We start from the raw sequence: 18250 nt of genomic DNA on the forward strand, positions 1-18250 counted from the left end.
GATTTCTTCATTCTTCCATCCTTGTGCTATTAAGACTCTTGCCGCCGTTGTCGCATACATGAAAATGTTCTTAAACTTCCTTGGCAGGTCTTTTCCTACAATCTCCAATGCTTCAGGCTTTTTAACAAATGTTAATTTCATCTTGCACTTGAAGCTCCTACAAGCTGTTGGCACGCAACAGCGGCCACATCCCGGGAACGGATTCGACTGGCTGGCTAAACCAGGTGAGGGCCATCAATAGGTCTCAAGCCCTCAGACCTTTTCATACCATCAGACCCAGCCAGCACAATAAACGGTCCAGGATTATGAGAGTTGTAGTCCAACAACATCTGGAGATATACCAGTTCCTCACCCCCCAAATTTAAAGGAACTGCATTTACAGCCAACCTTTTCCGTGAGGGAGGGGTAGTTATTTTTCTGATCTGCACGCTGAAGAATTCTGTGTAATCTGGAAGACTGCATCATCGTTCATGATCACACTGGCAGCGCAATTCTATCAATGTCTACTCAGAAGTAAGTTTTAATTCCTAATAATAATAATAATAATAATAATAATTTATTATTTATACCCCACCCATCTGGCTGGGCTTCTCCAGCCACTCTGGGCAGCTTCCAACAAAACATTAAAATACAGTAATGCATCAAACATTAAAAGCTTCCCTAAACAGAGCTGCCTTCAGATGTCCTCTAAAAGTCTGGTAGTTGTTTTTCTCCTTGACATCTGGTGGGAGGGAGTTCCACAGGGCAGGCGCCACCACCGAGAAGGCTCTCTGTCTGGTTCCCTGTAGCTTGGCTTCTCGCAGTGAGGGAACCGCTTACTCTCTGGTAAGCAGGGTTAGGACTGCAGCCTAAGACAGAGAATCAGTAGAGTTGGAAGGGATCTCCAGGGTCATCTAGTCCAACCCCCGGCAATGGGGGATTGAGCTCGTTTTCTCCTGCTCTGGAGGATAGGACTCGAATCAGTGGCTTCATGTTACAAGAAAGGAGATTCTAACTAAACATCAGGAGGGGGTTTCTGACGGTAAGAGCTGTTCAGAAGTGGAAGGGACTCCCTCAGGAGCTGGTGGACTCCTCCTTCCTTGGAGGCTTTGAAGTAGAATGGGTGGTCACCTGTCATGGATTCTTCAGCTCTGATTCCTCCATTGCAGGGGGTTGGACTAGATGACCCTAGGGGTCCCTTCCAACTGTACAATTCTGATTCCATATAATAATAACGCAACAGGTTTGGGGGAATGGTTTTGATGAAAGGGCTGGTGCCCTGCTATTTTCATTGTAATTATTTGTATAGTTTTAATAGCATATTTTATTTTAATAGACTATTCTATTAAATATAATATTAAAATTTAAAAGAATTTTCTATTAAAATCATGCAAATAATGTAAGCATAAACAAATATCTCTGTCTATACCCATCAATGTCTGATTGCTTTTCAATTGCTTTTTCTCTATGTTTATATTTTTAATCTGTAAACTACGGAGGGTGGAAGTACAAATAAAATACATTTTGCTGATTTGGACGCTTCACCCGACGAACTTCTGCCTGCCCGCCCAGCAGCCCCAGGCCCGGCAGCCTCTTGCAACCGGAAAGCAGCGTCGCCGGCTCGGCAAGGAAGCCGCCCTGGGCCTCCGACGGGGCCGGAGCGCCGCCCGAGCAGAGCCGCCCAGGGTGGCCTCGGCCGGGGAAGAGGCGCGGCGGCCGGGCGGGGGAACGTTGCCAGGGCGGAACGGAGCAGCGCCGGGAAGCCGTTTCCACGCCGAGGGGAAGGATTTCGCGGCGCGCCGGCGTCCCCTGGAGGCGCCACGTGGGCGAGCAGGGAGGGGGGATCAGGCTGGATGCGGAGGCGGAGAGACAGCTGATTGATTGATTGATTGATTGATTGATTGGCAGTCAGGAGCCTGGGGGGCCGCTCATCTGGCAGCTCGGGTCCCCTGGAGCCCCTTTCCTTCCTCTGCCAGGTAAGCCCAGGTGCCCCCCTTGGGAGAGGACATTGTGGGGGTCACTTCGTGCTGGGGTGCGGGGGGGGGGCTCGGGGCAAGTGGGGGGCATTGGGGCGAGGCTGCTTACGCGCAGAGTTTTGGAGCTTTTCCCAGGGAGAAGCGGATCGGACCCTTTGCAAGGACAGTGTCACCCCCGAGCAACCAAGGCTCCATTCCCCTTCTTTTTAAAAAATATTTTTTTTAAATTTTCAGTTTTGCAATTCCAAAAAACATTTTACAAGCTTTAAAATATCCAGTGACTTCCCTTTCTTTTCTCCTTCCACTGTTCATTTTACATATCATGCATCCCTGCGTGTTTTACTATAACCATTCAAATCAGTTTTCCACTTTTACATCCGTCAAAAATTATTTACTCTGCTGAATTTATCTTAATGCTGCCAGCGTTTTCAGCTGTATACAGTCATCTTCCACATATTCAATAAATGTTTTTCAATATTCTTTGCTCCAGCCTGCTACTTCTGTTTTTTGTCCCACTTCTGTTGAGCTGTAGCTTGAGGCTGCCCCTCCAGAGGGCAATAATCTGGTAACACCGGGGGAAGCATCTCAGAACAAAGCAGAACGATATGTATAAATTGACCATTAACACACTATTGTTTTTCCAGTCAGTCTGGAGGGGCACTCAGAGAAGGCTGTGAAACTTTGGAGAACCACAACTTCTCCATTCATGTAGAAATGCGCTGTTGTTGCACGCGATGTTTTGCATTTACGTCTGTGCTCTTTCCAGCTCTTTCCACTAGTTGGATTGTGTTTTATTTGATGCTGCCTTTGGAAAAGGTTGCTGCAGTCACTAATCTGTCGGTTGTCTTAGGGCGCAGGAGGCGAAGATGCAGTCCATACGCAGCTGCATCGTGGGAGGTCTGAGGTTGTGCTGTTGGCGGCCTCCACGCTGGACCCTGCAACCGGCTGGACCCTGTGCTTGGGCTTCCACCAGGGGCTTGGATCCTGGGGTGCCCAGCAGAGAAGCAAAGTGCAAGGGAGGCTTGGAAGATTTTCATGCTAAGTTGGCGGCAGGGCCGTCATTGCAGCATTTCCTACAAGACGCTGGACCTGTGCAGGAAACTCACCATTTGCCGGCTGAAGCAGTGGAGGACTCAGCACCCTATCTTGGCTCCAGAACCCTGGCAGATTCCCCAAGAAAAGGTCTGTGTTGCTGCCTTGCTTTGTCCTGCCACACAGCACCACACACCTTCCGGAGCTGAGGATTCCTCTGGAGATTGGAATTGCAGATCTCCAATTCTGGTTTTGCAACTTGGGTGGAAAGGAGGGAGATTGGAGTGGGCTGCAGGTGGGGATGGTGGGTTGAGTCCTGATTCCTTGCCAGTGTCATGCTCCCTTTGATTCCCAAACTCATGTGTGATGTGTCAAGGGAATTGCATTCACACAGCAGACATCACAAACATGCTTCCAAGATTATAATTTAGGCCTAAACACTTTGGAAAGAAATGCCTGAACCACAGTTCTCTCTCTATAGATACAGCCTCTTGTGTGTGCTTTGCAACTTTAAATACCTTTATTGCATAAACAAACACCTTCCTCACAAAAACACATTATTTTTGCTAGGCTAATCAGATATCTGCCTGGAGAAGACAGCTAATCAATTATAGCAGCAGATTACGGTATCTTCCTTCATCAGACACCAGCACACAGCACAATAAGCATGGTTTTCTATTCTCTGGTTAGTTATTAGTTGGGGACGAAGACACTGAATAAGTCTTATTTTAGTTCTCAGCTGCAAAACAGGAAGAACCATCCACCCATATCATGGGGTTATCATAAAGATGACATTTAAGTGTCTTTGCCGTGTTTCATAAATTGATGGTTCAGTTTATGATTGTTTTCATAGAATTGTAGAGTTGGAAGGGACCAATGGGTTATCCGGTCCATCCCCCCGCAGTGCAAGAATCAGTGATGGGAATGGGAGACAGAGCGTTTGATTCCCTCCCCAAGAAACCAACCCTTTTCTCCTCCTCCTCCTCTTCTCCTCCATACCCCTTGCAGTGTACCTGGAGCCTTATGGCTGTCAGATGAATGTCAACGATACAGAGATCGCCTGGTCCATCCTCCAGAAAAGTGGCTACCTCAGGACCAGCAGACTGGAGGAGGTAAGCTTGGCCTCCGCAGTTGCTTGTGGCAGGGAACTGAGAGCGTGGGGATTTATGGCAGTTGGAGAAACACTTGTGATTTTCCGGTTTCGAAGCCCGTGGCACATGTTGCCCTGAACAATGGCTCTCTTCCACCTTGAGGGCTAGAAAGTTTGCTTTTTCTTTTTGAAACAGAATGATCTGAGTCTGAGGGTTCTAGTCTGGCACTAGAGTTCTGTCCCACTTAGATGGAGCATTTGGCCTCGGATGCTTCCCATCCGGTTTTAGAAATATTTTTTCTCCCTTTCATTTATCCCCTTCTCCTTCTCTCTTCCATTAGGCAGATGTGATTCTCCTTGTCACATGTTCAGTCAGGTAAGGAAGTATTATCTGGTTTCCAAAAGGGGTGCAACAGCGGTAACCCTCGCTTATTGTGACGTGTGTTGGTGTCCTTCGGAGAAATAGTTTCCTAGCCCTGGCAGAAAAGCTGATCCTTTGCTGCTCCTCAGGGAGAAGGCTGAGCAGACAATCTGGAACCGTTTACGATACCTCAAGGCTCTGAAGTCCAAGCGGCCCCGATTGCAAGCGCCCTTACGGATCGGGATATTAGGTAAGGCAAAATGCCACAGCAGGGGGGATTCGCATTGGGTAGGGCATATGAAGGGGGAGAGGGTTTATTGTTTTGTTCTTGCTCTTATTTTTATTATGCACTTTGTGTTTTTATCCTGTATTTTTATGCTGTGAACCTCCCTGAGATCTACAGATGAAGGGTGGTATACAGATTGAACAAATAAATTAGAACACAGTGAAATTAACGGTTGTTGTTGTTGTTGTCTAGTCGTTTAGTCATGTCCAACTCTTTGTGACCCCATGGACCAGAGCACAACAGGCCCTCCTGTCTTCCACTGCCTCCCACAGTTTGGTCAAACTCATGTTTGTAGCTTCAAGAACACTGTCCCACCATCTCGTCCTCTGTCGTCCCCTTCTCCTTGTGCTCTCCATCTTTCCCAACATCAGGGTCTTTTCCAGGGAGTCTTCTCTTCTCATGAGGTGGCCAAAGTATTGGAGCCTCTGCTTCAGGATCTGTCCTTCCAGTGAGCACTCAGGGCTGATATCCTTCAGAATGGAGAGGTTTGATCTTCTTGCAGTCCATGGGACTCTCAAGAGTCTCCTCCAGCACCATAATTCAAAAGCATCAATGAAATTAATGGTAAAAATATCTCCTTAACGTGCAAAGTATATATTCAGCAGTAAACAGTTGTCCCCTGTTTGCAGGTTGCATGGCCGAGAGGCTGAAGGAGAAGATCCTGGAGCGGGAGAAGTTAGTCGACGTCGTGGCAGGCCCTGATGCTTACCGCGACCTTCCCAGGCTCCTGGCAGTGGCCGAAACAGGCCAGCAAGCCGCCAACGTCCTGCTCTCCCTGGATGAAACTTACGCAGACATCCTTCCTGTCCACACCAGCACCAGCCCCACGTCGGCCTTCGTGTAAGTGCCAGGTGGGCTGCTTGCTCCTTCGGTCAGGCTCTGTGGGGTTGCGAGTTCAAGTGCTCTTGCACACGGGTTGCGAATCTGTTCAAAGTGACCAGAGCTCTTTGAGGTCCCAAGTCTCTCATCTTCATGCATGCATCTGCCTCCCTCTGAGTTGCAGAGCCTGCTTCTTTCTACGAGCCAAGCTCCATGGGCTGCAGGCAGTTGGATCTGAAATAGCCTCATTTTAAAAATCAAGATGCTAGCCCTCATGTTTGAATATACAATCTGAAGAAATTGCAGTTGGCATTTCCTGAAGGCTTTAAAAAAAAAAGCGGTTTAAGTTCTGTTAGCTTTTAATTTCTTTTTAGTGGTTATATTTTCCATATTTTTAGCTTATGTTTTATTTGTGTCATTTTGATAAACCACCTTGAATGGTGATTACACACACATACAATCTACACTACTTGCTCAAAGTGGTTTACAAAAAGATAAAACAATAAAATTGAGAAAAATTCACCACCGTGTTTAAAACATACAAAAAGTTTAAATACTAAAGCAGGCTAAAATTTGCACCAACTTTCTAAGCATGTCGGTACACTTGGCTGAACAGGAATGTTTTTGGTAGGTGCTGAAAACCTTCCCCATAATTAATATTAGTAAAGGGGAAAACACATTCGGGAGGCTCCCCAGAGTCAATTCTTGGCTCTTATACCCTTTCCTTCACGGCTCCTTTTAAGCATCCTGATTTTCCTCCCTGTCGCTTGGAGACAAATTACCGTATTTTTTGCACCATAACACTCACTTTTTTCCTCCTAGAAAGTAAGAGGAAATGTCTGTGCGTGTTATGGAGCGAATGCCTGCGGGTGGCGGGGGGGATCTGCTGCAGTCGTGAGCAGAAGATCCATGGTTCCCCTTCCTTCCCTCCTCCGGGGTTACAAAGCATGGATCCACATGGATCCTCAGGATTTTTGCATTGGGCTACTCCAAACTCACTGTCAGATCACATGTCTGTGGCCACAGCATGAACCACAAAAATCATATATCCACTATTTCGTTTAGAATATTTTTTTTCTTGTTTTCCTCCTCTAAAAACTATGTGCGTGTAATGGTCTGGTGCGTGTTATAGAGCGAAAAATACGGTAGGTATTGCAATTGGAACAGACCATAGAACTTGATTTAAGGTTGATCGCATCCTTTTTGTGCAGGGGCCTTGGTCTGTCCAGCTGGGGAGGGGTGTCATAAGTGTCAGGAGTTCAGCCTACGCTTGAGTAGGACCCTGATAGAGACACATGCCTGACTGGTATGTTCTCTCCCTCCTGGTCATTTGTTTGGGAGCTTCAAAAGCTTTCTTCTGCCTGAACATCACAGCGACCAATGCCAACAGACATTGGCACACTTAGGGATTAGCAAAGTCTTCGCAGTTTACGTAACAGACCTCAGCAACTCAGCATTTTGGCTAATCTACTTTATTTACATATAAACACACACGGAGCACTGCAACATGGCTCCCTCTCTCTCTAGCATCAGACAGCAAAGAGGAAAAAGAACAAAGGACAATAGTCCCACTTCACGGAACACAGGAACACAAACATCTCCATCACTTCCCACTTTGTGGAGTCAAAACATATACCGTCATGTGAAAGACAACAATCCCATGACTGCAGTCACGGAGCAGGAAATTTAACAATAAGAAGAGCCTGCAGGATCAGGCCAGTGGTCCATCTAGCTCAGTATCCTGGTCTCACAGGGGCCAACCAGATGACTCTGGGGAAGCCAGCAAGCAGGAACCCAGCTCTCTCCTCCTGGAACTGGGACTCTCTTGAGGCAGAGCGTAGCCATCTTGGCTAATAGCTGTTGATACCCTCTCCTCCATAAATTTGTCCAGTCCTCTTTTAAAGGCATTCGAATTGCTGGTCATCACTGCCTCTTGTGGGAGGGAGTTCCACCGCTTAACTTTGTGCTGTGTGAACAAGGACTTCCTTTTAGCTGTCCTGAATCTTCCAACAAATTGGTCTGGCAGACTTGGCGTATATCTCAGTCCTGGGAGGGGAAACGGAGACTGTGAAAAACTCCCCTGCCTTGGAAGCAAACCGAAGCCAGTCTGGCCACCACCTACCTACCCACCCCATGGGGGACTTCTCTCTCTCTCTCACAGGTCCATCATGCGCGGCTGCGACAACATGTGCACCTACTGCATCGTCCCCTTCACCCGCGGGCGTGAGAGGAGCCGGCCAGTGGCCTCCATCCTGCAGGAGGTGCAAGCACTCTCAGACCAGGTGACCAGCCCCACTGCAAAACTCGCCTGCTGCATTGTGGGCAGGGAGGTGGGATGAGACCTGGAAGCCAGAAATGGGGCTCTCCAGGCCCAGAGGGTGGGTGTGCTCCCCCCAGGCCTCTCTGCCTGGGCCCAGCCTTATTCCTCACTGTAGCGTTCCCAAAACAAGGAAGGATTGGACTCTGATTAATAGAATACACATGAGACTTGACTAGTAAGACTCTGGGAGGGGTGCGTATAATAATAATTCGTCTCCACCCCTCGGCCCAGGTCGTTTTATTCACAAAAGAATTTTTTACACAGTGTTCGTAAGGACCAATCAGATTTCCTCTGAGCGTTTCAACAAACCCCACGTGGGGACAAAGTTAAACTACAAAAAGCTAATTTAAGCATGCATACTTCTGGGGTAAATAAAACAGGACTAAAAAGGAGGAATGCATTCAGCAACCCCAGAGGTCATAAACAAGCAGTAAACATGAGAGGAAGGATGGCAAGGAAGATAGGGATCTTTATCACCTTCATGTGAAAAACTATTTCCTGGCCCTACGATTAACAAAATCAAGGAAGAAACTGCCTACTATCTTTTATGGCCTAGGATGCCTGGTGCAGCAACTGGCCTGTGTCCTAGAATGCTTATACGTGCTTGTCAGACAGAGAGAAATGGGCAGTAGAGGAAAAATGGCATAAATGTAGAAGCTTGTGGGATTTGATCAGAAATTATTGTCAATGAATCAAACCCAGTCAACACAATGCTTTCATCGCGGACACCATGGCCTGATGCATATTTTATAATTCCTCATAGTAATCCCATCTGATCACTACACTCACCATGCCTGCTTTGCACCCCGGCACCCTCCATTCCTGAGTTTTTTTTTGCCTCGGCTGGAATGCCGCTGTGACCTCTGGTGATGCTTATTGCTTGCCTGGATGCAATGTAAAATGCCTTTGTTTCCTGGCTTCTCCTGCCACCCTTTCCGCTGTGCCAATAATGACCCGCCGCCTCCCTCTGCAGGGGGTGAAGGAGGTGACCCTGTTGGGCCAGAACGTCAATAGCTACCGGGACACCTCCGAGGCCCAGTTCCTCTCAGCGACCCCAACTCATCTGAGTCGCGGCTTCAGCTCTGTCTACAAGCCCAAGCAGGGCGGGTTGCGCTTTGCGGACCTCCTGGACCGGGTGTCCGCCATCGATCCAGAAATGAGGATCCGTTTCACTTCCCCGCACCCCAAGGACTTCCCGGACGAGGTGAGTTTGGCTCCCCTTCCTCTGCTGGCCTATTGGCCTAGGGCAAGTGGTTTCCCACAGCCTGGGGTCCACTGATGGCCGCTGTGTTTTCGGCAGGTCTTCCAGCTCATGAAGGAGAGGCACAACATCTGCAAACATCTGCACCTCCCGGTCCAGAGCGGAAGCACCCGTGTCCTGGAGGCAATGAGGAGAGGGTGAGTCGGAGCTCTTGCACATTTTAGATATCCCTACTATATCAAAACTTTCCCCAAAATATCCCAGTCCTTGCTGGGCAGCAGCAGCAGTTCTTATGAAGCCTGTCTGTATCTGTATGCCACAGGGTACCAGTGCCTCCTAACTTCGCCCTCTCTGCTTCACCCACCCAGATATACCCGGGAAGCTTACTTGGCGCTCGTACACCTCATCCGAGACTCTTTGCCAGGTTGGTTTCTCCTGTAGCCGTTGTTGCTGATTCTTACTCTTCCCCCTTCCCTACTGGCTTGACTTCCATCTTTATGGACTTTCAGCTTCACCTGTGAGCCCGTGTGAAAGTGCAGTGCCGGGGCTGCATTGCATAAGGTGTATTTCTCTGTGTTGGTGTGATGGGGAAATAGTTCTGCTTCCAGAGACTGGAGATTCGTGGGCAAGGGAGCCCCAGGAGAGGGTGCAGGATTGGGGAGCTGAAGAAGCAGGCTGGGTTCAAGGCCAGGTGGCCAGAATGATATTAAAGGCAAGGTTGCTCAAAATGTATGGTGCTGGTGGTGTCACAGATTGCGTAGATTTGTAGAACGGGAAGGGACACCAAGAAGAATGTGACAGCCAAATTCTCAGGCTGTCAGATGGAAGCACAGAGCCGGCTGGGAACTGATCTGCTGCTCTCAAGACACATGTACAGTTTTCCTTGGAGCAAGGGGCTGGGCGAGAGGCTGCCCTCTTCTTGCTGAGGTTTCCCCAAAATGAGAGTTTTGACGGGCACCTCATTCCAGAGCTGAGCGAAGTTAGGAATTCCTTCCTGAGGTTTAATGGTCATAAGTGGGTTGTTGTTTTTATTTTGATTATGTATTTTTTGGTTTTATGTTTTGATTTTGTTCTGTGAACCGCCCTGAGACCTCCAGGTATAGAGCGGTACAGTGGTACATCAGTTTAAGAACAGTCCTGTTTACGAACGATTCGGTTTACGAACTCCACAAAACCGGAAGTAGTGTCTGGTTTGCGAACTTGACCTTGGTCTGAGAATAGAATCTGAATGGTGAAAGGGCCCTGGCGACGGGAGGCCTCATTAGGGAAAGTGCGCCTCGGTATAAGAACGGTTTCGGTTTAAGAATGGACTTCCAGAATGGATTAAGTTCGTAAACTGAGGTACCACTGTATATACTGTATTTTTCGCTCTATAGGACGCACCGGACCATAGGATGCACCTTGTTTTAGAGGGGGAGAACGGGGGGGAATTCTCCCCCTCTCTGCTCATCGCCCCTTCAGCGAAGCGGCAGGAGAAACAGAGCCCCTTCCATTTTACCCCCGCTTCGCTGAAGGGGCGCTGCGCAGAGAGGGAAAACTGTGTAGCGCCTCTCCAGTGAAGCCTGTAGAGCAAGAGGGATTGGTGTGCACCGACGCCTCTCGCTCTCCAGGCGGCTATCCACAAGGCTTCGGAGCGCAGCGGGAACTCCCGCTGCGCTCCGAAGGCTTGCGGATAGCTGCCTGAAGCCTCCGGAGTGCAGCGGGAGTTCCCGCTGCGCTCCGGGGGCTTCAGGCGGCTTCAGCGAAAGCAACGCGAAGCCTCTGGAGCACGGGGGGAGCTCTCCTTCTGCCCTTCAGAGGCTTCGTGTTGCTATCACTTAAGCCAAGGAGCCTGCATTCACTCCATAAGACGCACACACATTTCCCCTTAATTTTTGAAGGGGGAAAAGTGCATCTTATAGAGCGAAAAATATGGTAAATTCAGTAAATAATAAGTGTGTGCTGAGACAGAAAGAACCTCCTTGTTCTTCGCTGGTTTCCACCTGCTGCACCATCCCATTCTCTCTGATTCCCGCTGAGTGTCTCACTTTGTCCCCTTCACATTGCAGATGTGACTCTCAGCAGCGACTTCATTGCTGGCTTCTGCGGGGAGACAGAAGACGACCACCAGCAGACACTGTCCCTCCTTCGCGAGGTCCGCTACAACACGGCCTTCATCTTCGCTTACAGCATGAGGGAGGTGAGAACGGTAGCCCCTTACTGAACGGACCAAGCAAGCACATTCTGCCTCCAAGTCCCAGGGAGGGGGGGGATCCTGGAAGGGACCCCCAAAGGTCATTTAGTCCAACCCCCTGCAGTGCAGGAATCACAGTTAAAGAAGCTATGGAAGCCATCCTCTGCTTAGCAACCTCCGAGGGAGAGGCCACCACCTCCTGAGGGAATCCATTCCGCTGTTGAATGGCTCTTGCAGTCAGAAAGTTCTTCCTAATGTTGCGTTGGAATGACATAAAATTGACATTTCAAATGATATGAAAGGGTTCCGCTCTCCAGAGCAGGAGAAAACAAGCTTGTTCCCTCTTCCATGTGACAGCCCTTCAGATATTTGTGTTTTGTTTTTTTTAAAAAATATTGTTTTCCTTATACATACTTTTATAATGCAATACAATAAATCACTTAAATACTTTTAGCTCTGCCGAGCTTGCGACCTCCCTCCCTTCAGCGAGTATCCCTTATTTTCTTATATCGCGTATTATATTTTTAAACTTATATCTGCTGTACATTGTAAGAGCTATTTCAGTCCTACCAGTGTTTTTAAAGTTTTACAATTATCCTTTATATACACCATAAATTTGCTCCAACTTTATTGAAACCTCTGATTGTCCTGATCTTGGATTCTTCCCGTCAGTTTGGCTAGCTCCGCATAACCCGTCATTTTCGTCTGCCACTCCGCAATAGTAGGAATTTCTTGTGATTTCCAGTTTGGGATGAAGCCCTTCAGATATTTGAAGGTGGCTGTCATATCACCTCTCAGTCTTCTTTCCTCCAGGCTAAACATACCATATTTTTTGCTCTATAAGACGCACTATTCCCCCTTCTAAAAAGTAAGAGGAAATCTGTGCTCGTCTTATGGAGCGAATGCAGGCTGTGCAGCTATTGCTGAAGCCAGGAGAGCGAGAGGGATCGGTGTTTACCGATTCCTCTAGCTCTCCTGGCTTCAGGGATAGCCACGCAAAGCCTCCTGAGCGTGGTGGGAGGAGCGCTCCCCCTGCCCTGAAGAGGCTTGGCATGGCTATCCCAGAAGCCAGAACAGCAAGAGGGATCGCTGCTTTCGCTGTGCAGTGATCCCTCTTGCTGTTCTGACTTCGCTTCGCTGGAGAGCCGCTGTGCAGCTTCCCTCTCTGCTCAGCGCCTCTTCAGTGCTGAAGAGGTGCTGCGCAGAGAGGGAAAGCTGTGCAGCGCCCCTTCAGCAAAGCGGGAGGAGAAACGGAGCCCCTTCCGTTTCTCCTCCCGCTTTGCTGGAGAAAAGTGGGAGGAGAAATGGAAGGGGCTCCGTTTCTCCTGCCGCTTCGCTGAAGGGGCGCTGCGCAGAGAGGGAGAGAATATTTTTTTTCTTGTTCTCCTCTAAAACTAGGTGCGTCTTATGGTTGGGTGCATCTTATAGAGCGAAAAATACGGTAACCAGCTCCTTCAACCGTTACTCATAAGGCGTGGTTTCTAGACCCTTGATCATTTCGTTCGTCCTCCTCTGCACACCTTCCAGCTTGTCAACATCCTTCTAAAATTGTGGTGCCCAGAACTAGACATGGGACTCCAGGTGTGGTCTGACCAAGGCTGAAGCCTATGACTTCCCTTGATCTGGACATAACTTCTATTGGCCTCTTCCAACTCTACAATTCTCTGATTCCCATTGCAGAATTTGAAGAGCCACAGAATTTTGAACATGGTGTGTGTAGAATGCAGGTGACCCCTTTTTAACAAGGTGCAGGGCTTCTGCCTCCGAGTCACTGGCACTTTGTTTCCCCAGAAAACCCGGGCGTTTCACCGCCTGCAGGACGACGTGGCTCCTGAAGTGAAGCAGAGGCGGCTGAAGGAGCTCATGACCGTCTTTCGCGAGGAGGCGTCCTGGGCAAACGCAGCCGCCGTGGGACGAGTGCAAGCGGTCTTGGTAGAGAGTGTGAGTGCCACTTTGATAAATGCTGCAGGAATCAAGAGGGCGGAGGCAGAGAGCGGTCTTAGTCCTCCCAGGACATTCTAGACAAGATCTCAAAGTAGCTGTCATATTACAAAACAATTTCAGAAATAGACCGCAAAGAGAAGTTGCTGAATTGCAACTTATTACCACACTTAAAACAATGGAGACCTGGTCTGAATAGAGACATTGGATTCTTATCTCATTATACATGATATAGCTATTTTTAGCCATCTCACCCCTTGCTTTTTCCTGTAAGACCAATTGCAGTCGTTAACAGTCATCAACAGGTTTACCACACCTATCAGCCAGTCACCCATTCCCACCCCCCTTCTGAGTAAGACTCCTCCCCACCCTCTCACTATATATAAGGGTCTGGTGACTTCTGTTTCAATGTATCTGAAGAAGTGGGCATGCACACGAAAGCTCATACCAAGAGCAAACTGAGTTGGTCTCTTAAGGTGCTACTGGAAGGAATTTTTTTTATTTTGTTTCGACTACGCCAGACCAACATGGCTACCTACCTGTAATTAGTCCTCCCATGTCTGCCTCTTCTGCACATAGTGGGTGGTGGTGTCAGGGGGTCTGCTTTTAGCATCAAAAGAGGGGAGCAGAGAGGAGAGGAGCTGACCTTGCTGTGTGCCTCCACCCCCATCATTCTGCCCGGACACTGAGGGCCTTCTGGCGGTTCCCTCGCTGCGAGAAGCCAAGTTACAGCGAACCAGGCAGAGGGCCTTCTCGGTAGTGGCACCCGCCCTGTGGAACACCCTCCCACCAGATGTCAAAGAGAAAAATAACTACCAAACTTTTAGAAGACATCTGAAGGCAGCCCTGTTTAGGGAAGCTTTTAATGTTTAATAGACTATTGTATTTTAGTGTTCTGTTGGAAGCCGCCCAGAGTGGCTGGGGAAACGCAGCCAGACAGGTGGGGTATAAATGAATTATTATTATTATTATTATTATTATTATTATTATTATTATTAGCTACAGTATCCGGGACTGTCTTCAAGGGCAGCCCTTTGCAGAATGCATTACAGTAATCAAGCTGGGAACATGAGAACCTAGGAAGACCCCACTGGATCAGGCCAATGGCCCATCTAGTCCAGCATGCTGTTCTCACCGCGGCTGATCAGATGCCCCCATGGGAAACATGCAAGCAGAATTCAACCACTCTCCCCTCCTGCGGTTTCCAGCAGCTGGTATTCAGAAGCATTTACTGCCTCCAGTTGTGGAGACAGAGCCAAGCCATCATGGCTCTGCCTCCAAAGTAGGCTTTAATAGCTTTTCCCATGAATTTGTCCTATCTTCTTTTAAGGTGGCCATCACTGCCTCCTGCGACAGGGAGTTCCATGGATTAACTCTGTGCTGTGTGAAGGATTTTATCTGTCCCAAATCTCCCAACGTTCAGCTAAATTGGATATCCAAGAGGTCCAGTGTTAGGAGGGAGGAAGAAAAACCTTCCCCACTTTCTCCATTCCGTGCATGATTTTATAAACTTCTGCATGTCACTTTTTCCTTGAGTCTTTTCTAAACGAAAAAGCCCCCCCCCTTCATAAGGGGGACATTCATCTCCCTGATCTTTTTGTTGTCCTAAACTGTCCTGAACTTGGAAATTTGTAAGGCTGTTGCCCAAGCTTTTTCCCTCCAGGCTCAGGAATGCCTATCAAATCCTGAAATACCCTCAATCCTAATAATTTGGACTGCTCGTATTCAGCAGTTTGGCAAGCTTCCCTTCTTGGAATGATATCCCATAAACTAAAAGTATCTGAAGGGCAGAACTCAAATGCACTTTTTAATTGATATATGGCACAATTACATTCCTTATACAGACATTGAAGCAAAAGATCACTCATTGACGGCTCGTTTAAGACTCTATAGAAGCTTTATTCTCAGTCATGATGGAATTCACAGGTGGAGAACAGTTATTTTTACAAAGCTTTATTATTTGTAAAGGGAATCTTTATAAACAATATTTGATTTATCCCATTGGAGCTGTGCTGTATCTTTGTACTTTTTTCCTTCTCGGCTGTGATGCTTCATGCTTTACATTTTCAATCTTTTGCCCCTCTTTGCTATGTTTGCATTATGTTGTTGTTGCTAATTAACCAATAAAATAAATAAATTTTAACACACGCCCTCCTTGCTTCCCCAGACGAGCAAACGCTCAGCCTTGGACCTGTGTGGCCGGAACGATGGCAACATCAAAGTGATCTTCCCAGATGTGGAGGTGGATGACGGCACCGGCTTGGGATCCAAAGTCCGAGTCCAGCCGGGCGATTATGTCCTGGTGAAGGTGATTGACCAGTCCCTTGCATTTTCCTAGGTGGAAGCAAATGGCCTAAGGAGAGAGTAGCAGCTAAATGTGCTCCAAGGCCAAATGAGTCCAGCATCCTGGCCTCCTCAAGTGACCAACCAGATGCCCTAATGGGGGAAGCCCTAAAAGGGGTGTGGGGGGGGGAGGGCAGCAGCCCCTCTCCTCACTTGGGGCCCCAGAAACTGGTATTTCAGGGCATGCTGCCTCCGACAGTACAAGCAGAACATAGCCATCAGGCCTAGTGGCCGCCTATGGCCATCTCCCCCCTCCATTAATTGTCTAATCCAGGGGTCAGCCAACTTTTTCAGCAGGGGGCCGGTCCACTGTCGCTCAGACCTTGTGGGGGGCCAGACTATATTTTTTTTTTGGGGGGGGGGAAATGAATGAATTCCTATGCCCCACAAATAACCCAGAGATGCATTTTAACAAAAGGACACATTGTACTCATGTAAAAACATGCTGATTCCCGGACCGTCCGTGGGCCGGATTGAGAAGGCGATTGGGCCGCATCTGGCCCACGGGCCTTAGGTTGCCTACCCCTGGTCTAATCCTCTTTAAAAGCTATTCAGGTAGGTGACTGTCACTGCCTGCTGGACGGAGTTCCATAGTTTACTATACACAAGAAAAATCCTAGTGCCTGATTTTTATTTTTATTTTATTTCACAAAATGTCTACGCCGTGTGATTGGATTTTTAATTTTTTTAAAAAAAAGTCCTTCAAGCGGGTTACAAAAAAAAAAGATAATTCTTCTTAGTGATAGTTTTATTGTTTTAGCAGCAATAATTTAAGACTTTTAGCAAAGTGAAAATAACTCTAGGCTAAAAACGGATGAAATCTCTCACCAACTTTCTAAATGTCTGCATTGGCTTGTCTAAACAAAGATGACTTATAGTGGGTGCCAAAGAGAGTACAGTGGTACCTCTGGTTAAGAACTTAATTCGTTCTGGAGGTCCGTTCTTAACCTGAAACTGTTCTTAACCTGAAGCACCACTTTAGCTAATGGGGCCTCCCACTGCCGCTGCGCGATTTCTGTTCTCATCCTGAAGCAAAGTTCTTAACCCGAGGTACTACTTCTGGGTTAGCAGGGTCTGTAACCTGAAGTGTTTGTAACCCGAGGTACCACTGTACAATGAAAGTGTCTTGCCTGGTATCAATAGGCAGGGAGTTCCAAAGTGCAGGCACTGCCAGTTCCACAGATTGAAGCGGTTGAGTGGTTGCATCTGGAGGTCAGGCGATCTTGCAGGTGAACTCACCGGTTCCTTATTACGGGGGCACCTCCTAACATGCATACGCACCTTCCTTCTTTCCAGATCTCCTCTTCCAGCTCCCAGACGCTGAGGGGCATCCCACTCCGCCGAACCACACTGAAAGGATCCACAGCGTTTGGAGGAGCAGACTGAAGGGGTGGCTGGAAGGGAGGAGCAGAAGGCGAATTTGGGACTGGAGACAGATCCTGGCATGTCCCAACTCTGCTGAGAGGGTTGCTCAGTTTAATGACCTGGTCGGTCAGCCTTCCTCACCCCTCTGCTTTGCCAGGCAGGGGGCAGGGTCATTTTTCTAGTACACCTGCCATTAGGTGGGACCCAGCCAGCGCTCTTCCTTGCTGATGCTGCGCTTGGTTGGCATTTGTGCTGATGAGGAGACTTAAGTGGCCAGCTAAGGCTGTTGTCTTCCAAAGAGACTTGTCTGACCGGGGGAACGGGGACAGGGGGACGACCAGTATCCTTCGGTGGACAGTAGGAACATTGGCAGAAACTTAAGTCACTAATGACTTAGGCATGTCTGGATTGCTCCAGCCATACAATTTGGCCTGTAATTTTAATAATAAATAATAATAATAAATTTTATTTATACCCCGCCCTCCCCAGCCAGAGCCGGGCTCAGGGCAGCTAACACCAGTAAAATTACAGTAAAAACATAATAGGAAAAAAACCACCTATGTAAAGGTATGTCTTCTTAAAATAAAAGCTGTTGACCCGAGTATTGAATGTTGGTTGCTTATTGCAGAACGAGGAACGATTTATAATGTTTACTCACATTTTGATGTATTTTTTCTTGGGCGTGACACACACAACCCATCAGGTCAGAACTTGGGGCGTGTGTCCTGTGCCACATTTTGACATTTGTGGTTGCAGCACCTAAGGGTATGTCTTACCAGGAATCAGCAACCTTTTTCAGCCGTGGGCCGGTCCACCGTCCCTCAGACCATGTGGGGGGCCGGACTGTATTTTTTTTGGGGGGGGGGAATGAACGAATTCCTATGCCCCACAAATAACCCAGAGGTGCATTTTAAATAAAAGGATACATTCCCCTCATGTAAAAACATGCTGATTCCCGGGCCGGATTGAGAAGGTGATTGGGCCACATCTTAGGTTGCCTACCCCTGGTACCCTCTTAAGCAAGCTCCACTGTTTTTGGATTGGAATCGAAATTTCTTTTATATATGCAATTATTTTATACACATTTTAATTGCATTGGGAAAGGAGATCTGGCATCTCCTACCTCTGCCCATTTTGAACCACCTGTTTAATTAGGGTTTATGAAGGGTGGTTAGATAGATAGTAGATATGACTTAAAGTGTTTTTAGAGTTTACATTTTCTTTTCTTTACTTCATTTTCTCTTTTATTGTACACAGCTTCTATAACTACGCTGTGAAGTGGCTTATAAATCCATTGAATATAAATAAATATGCAGAGGAAGCAAAAGGCCTATTAACGCAGGAAGAGGACTTTACTGCTGAAA

The 18250-nt window shown here is 47.8% G+C and overlaps 1 protein-coding gene across 3 annotated transcripts; it reads left to right on the top strand.

Moving 5' to 3' along the window:
* Positions 1 to 1768: 1768 nt before the first annotated feature.
* Positions 1769 to 17490, top strand: CDK5RAP1 (CDK5RAP1 mitochondrial tRNA methylthiotransferase). 3 transcript variants are annotated; one of them, XM_081011223.1, is made up of 14 exons: positions 1772 to 1955; positions 2806 to 3137; positions 3996 to 4099; positions 4419 to 4453; positions 4588 to 4688; positions 5354 to 5564; positions 7705 to 7825; positions 8837 to 9067; positions 9164 to 9261; positions 9433 to 9488; positions 11113 to 11243; positions 13029 to 13178; positions 15346 to 15486; positions 16818 to 17490. In XM_081011223.1, the coding sequence occupies exons 2-14, from the start codon at positions 2822 to 2824 to the stop codon at positions 16905 to 16907; spliced, it is 1785 nt and encodes a 594-aa protein (XP_080867349.1). In that variant the 5' UTR covers positions 1772 to 1955; positions 2806 to 2821; the 3' UTR covers positions 16908 to 17490. The 3 variants fall into 3 exon arrangements, 2 of the variants coding, with proteins under 2 accessions (XP_080867349.1, XP_080867350.1); XR_013987918.1 differs by lacking the exon at positions 16818 to 17490 and having other exon boundaries at positions 1769 to 1955; positions 9387 to 9488; XM_081011224.1 differs by lacking the exons at positions 1772 to 1955; positions 2806 to 3137 and adding an exon at positions 3178 to 3282.
* Positions 17491 to 18250: the final 760 nt, after the last annotated feature.

Source organism: Podarcis pityusensis, assembly GCF_964106645.2.
Source record: "Podarcis pityusensis genome assembly, chromosome: 6".
In the NCBI taxonomy this organism is placed as follows: Eukaryota; Metazoa; Chordata; class Lepidosauria; order Squamata; family Lacertidae; genus Podarcis; species Podarcis pityusensis.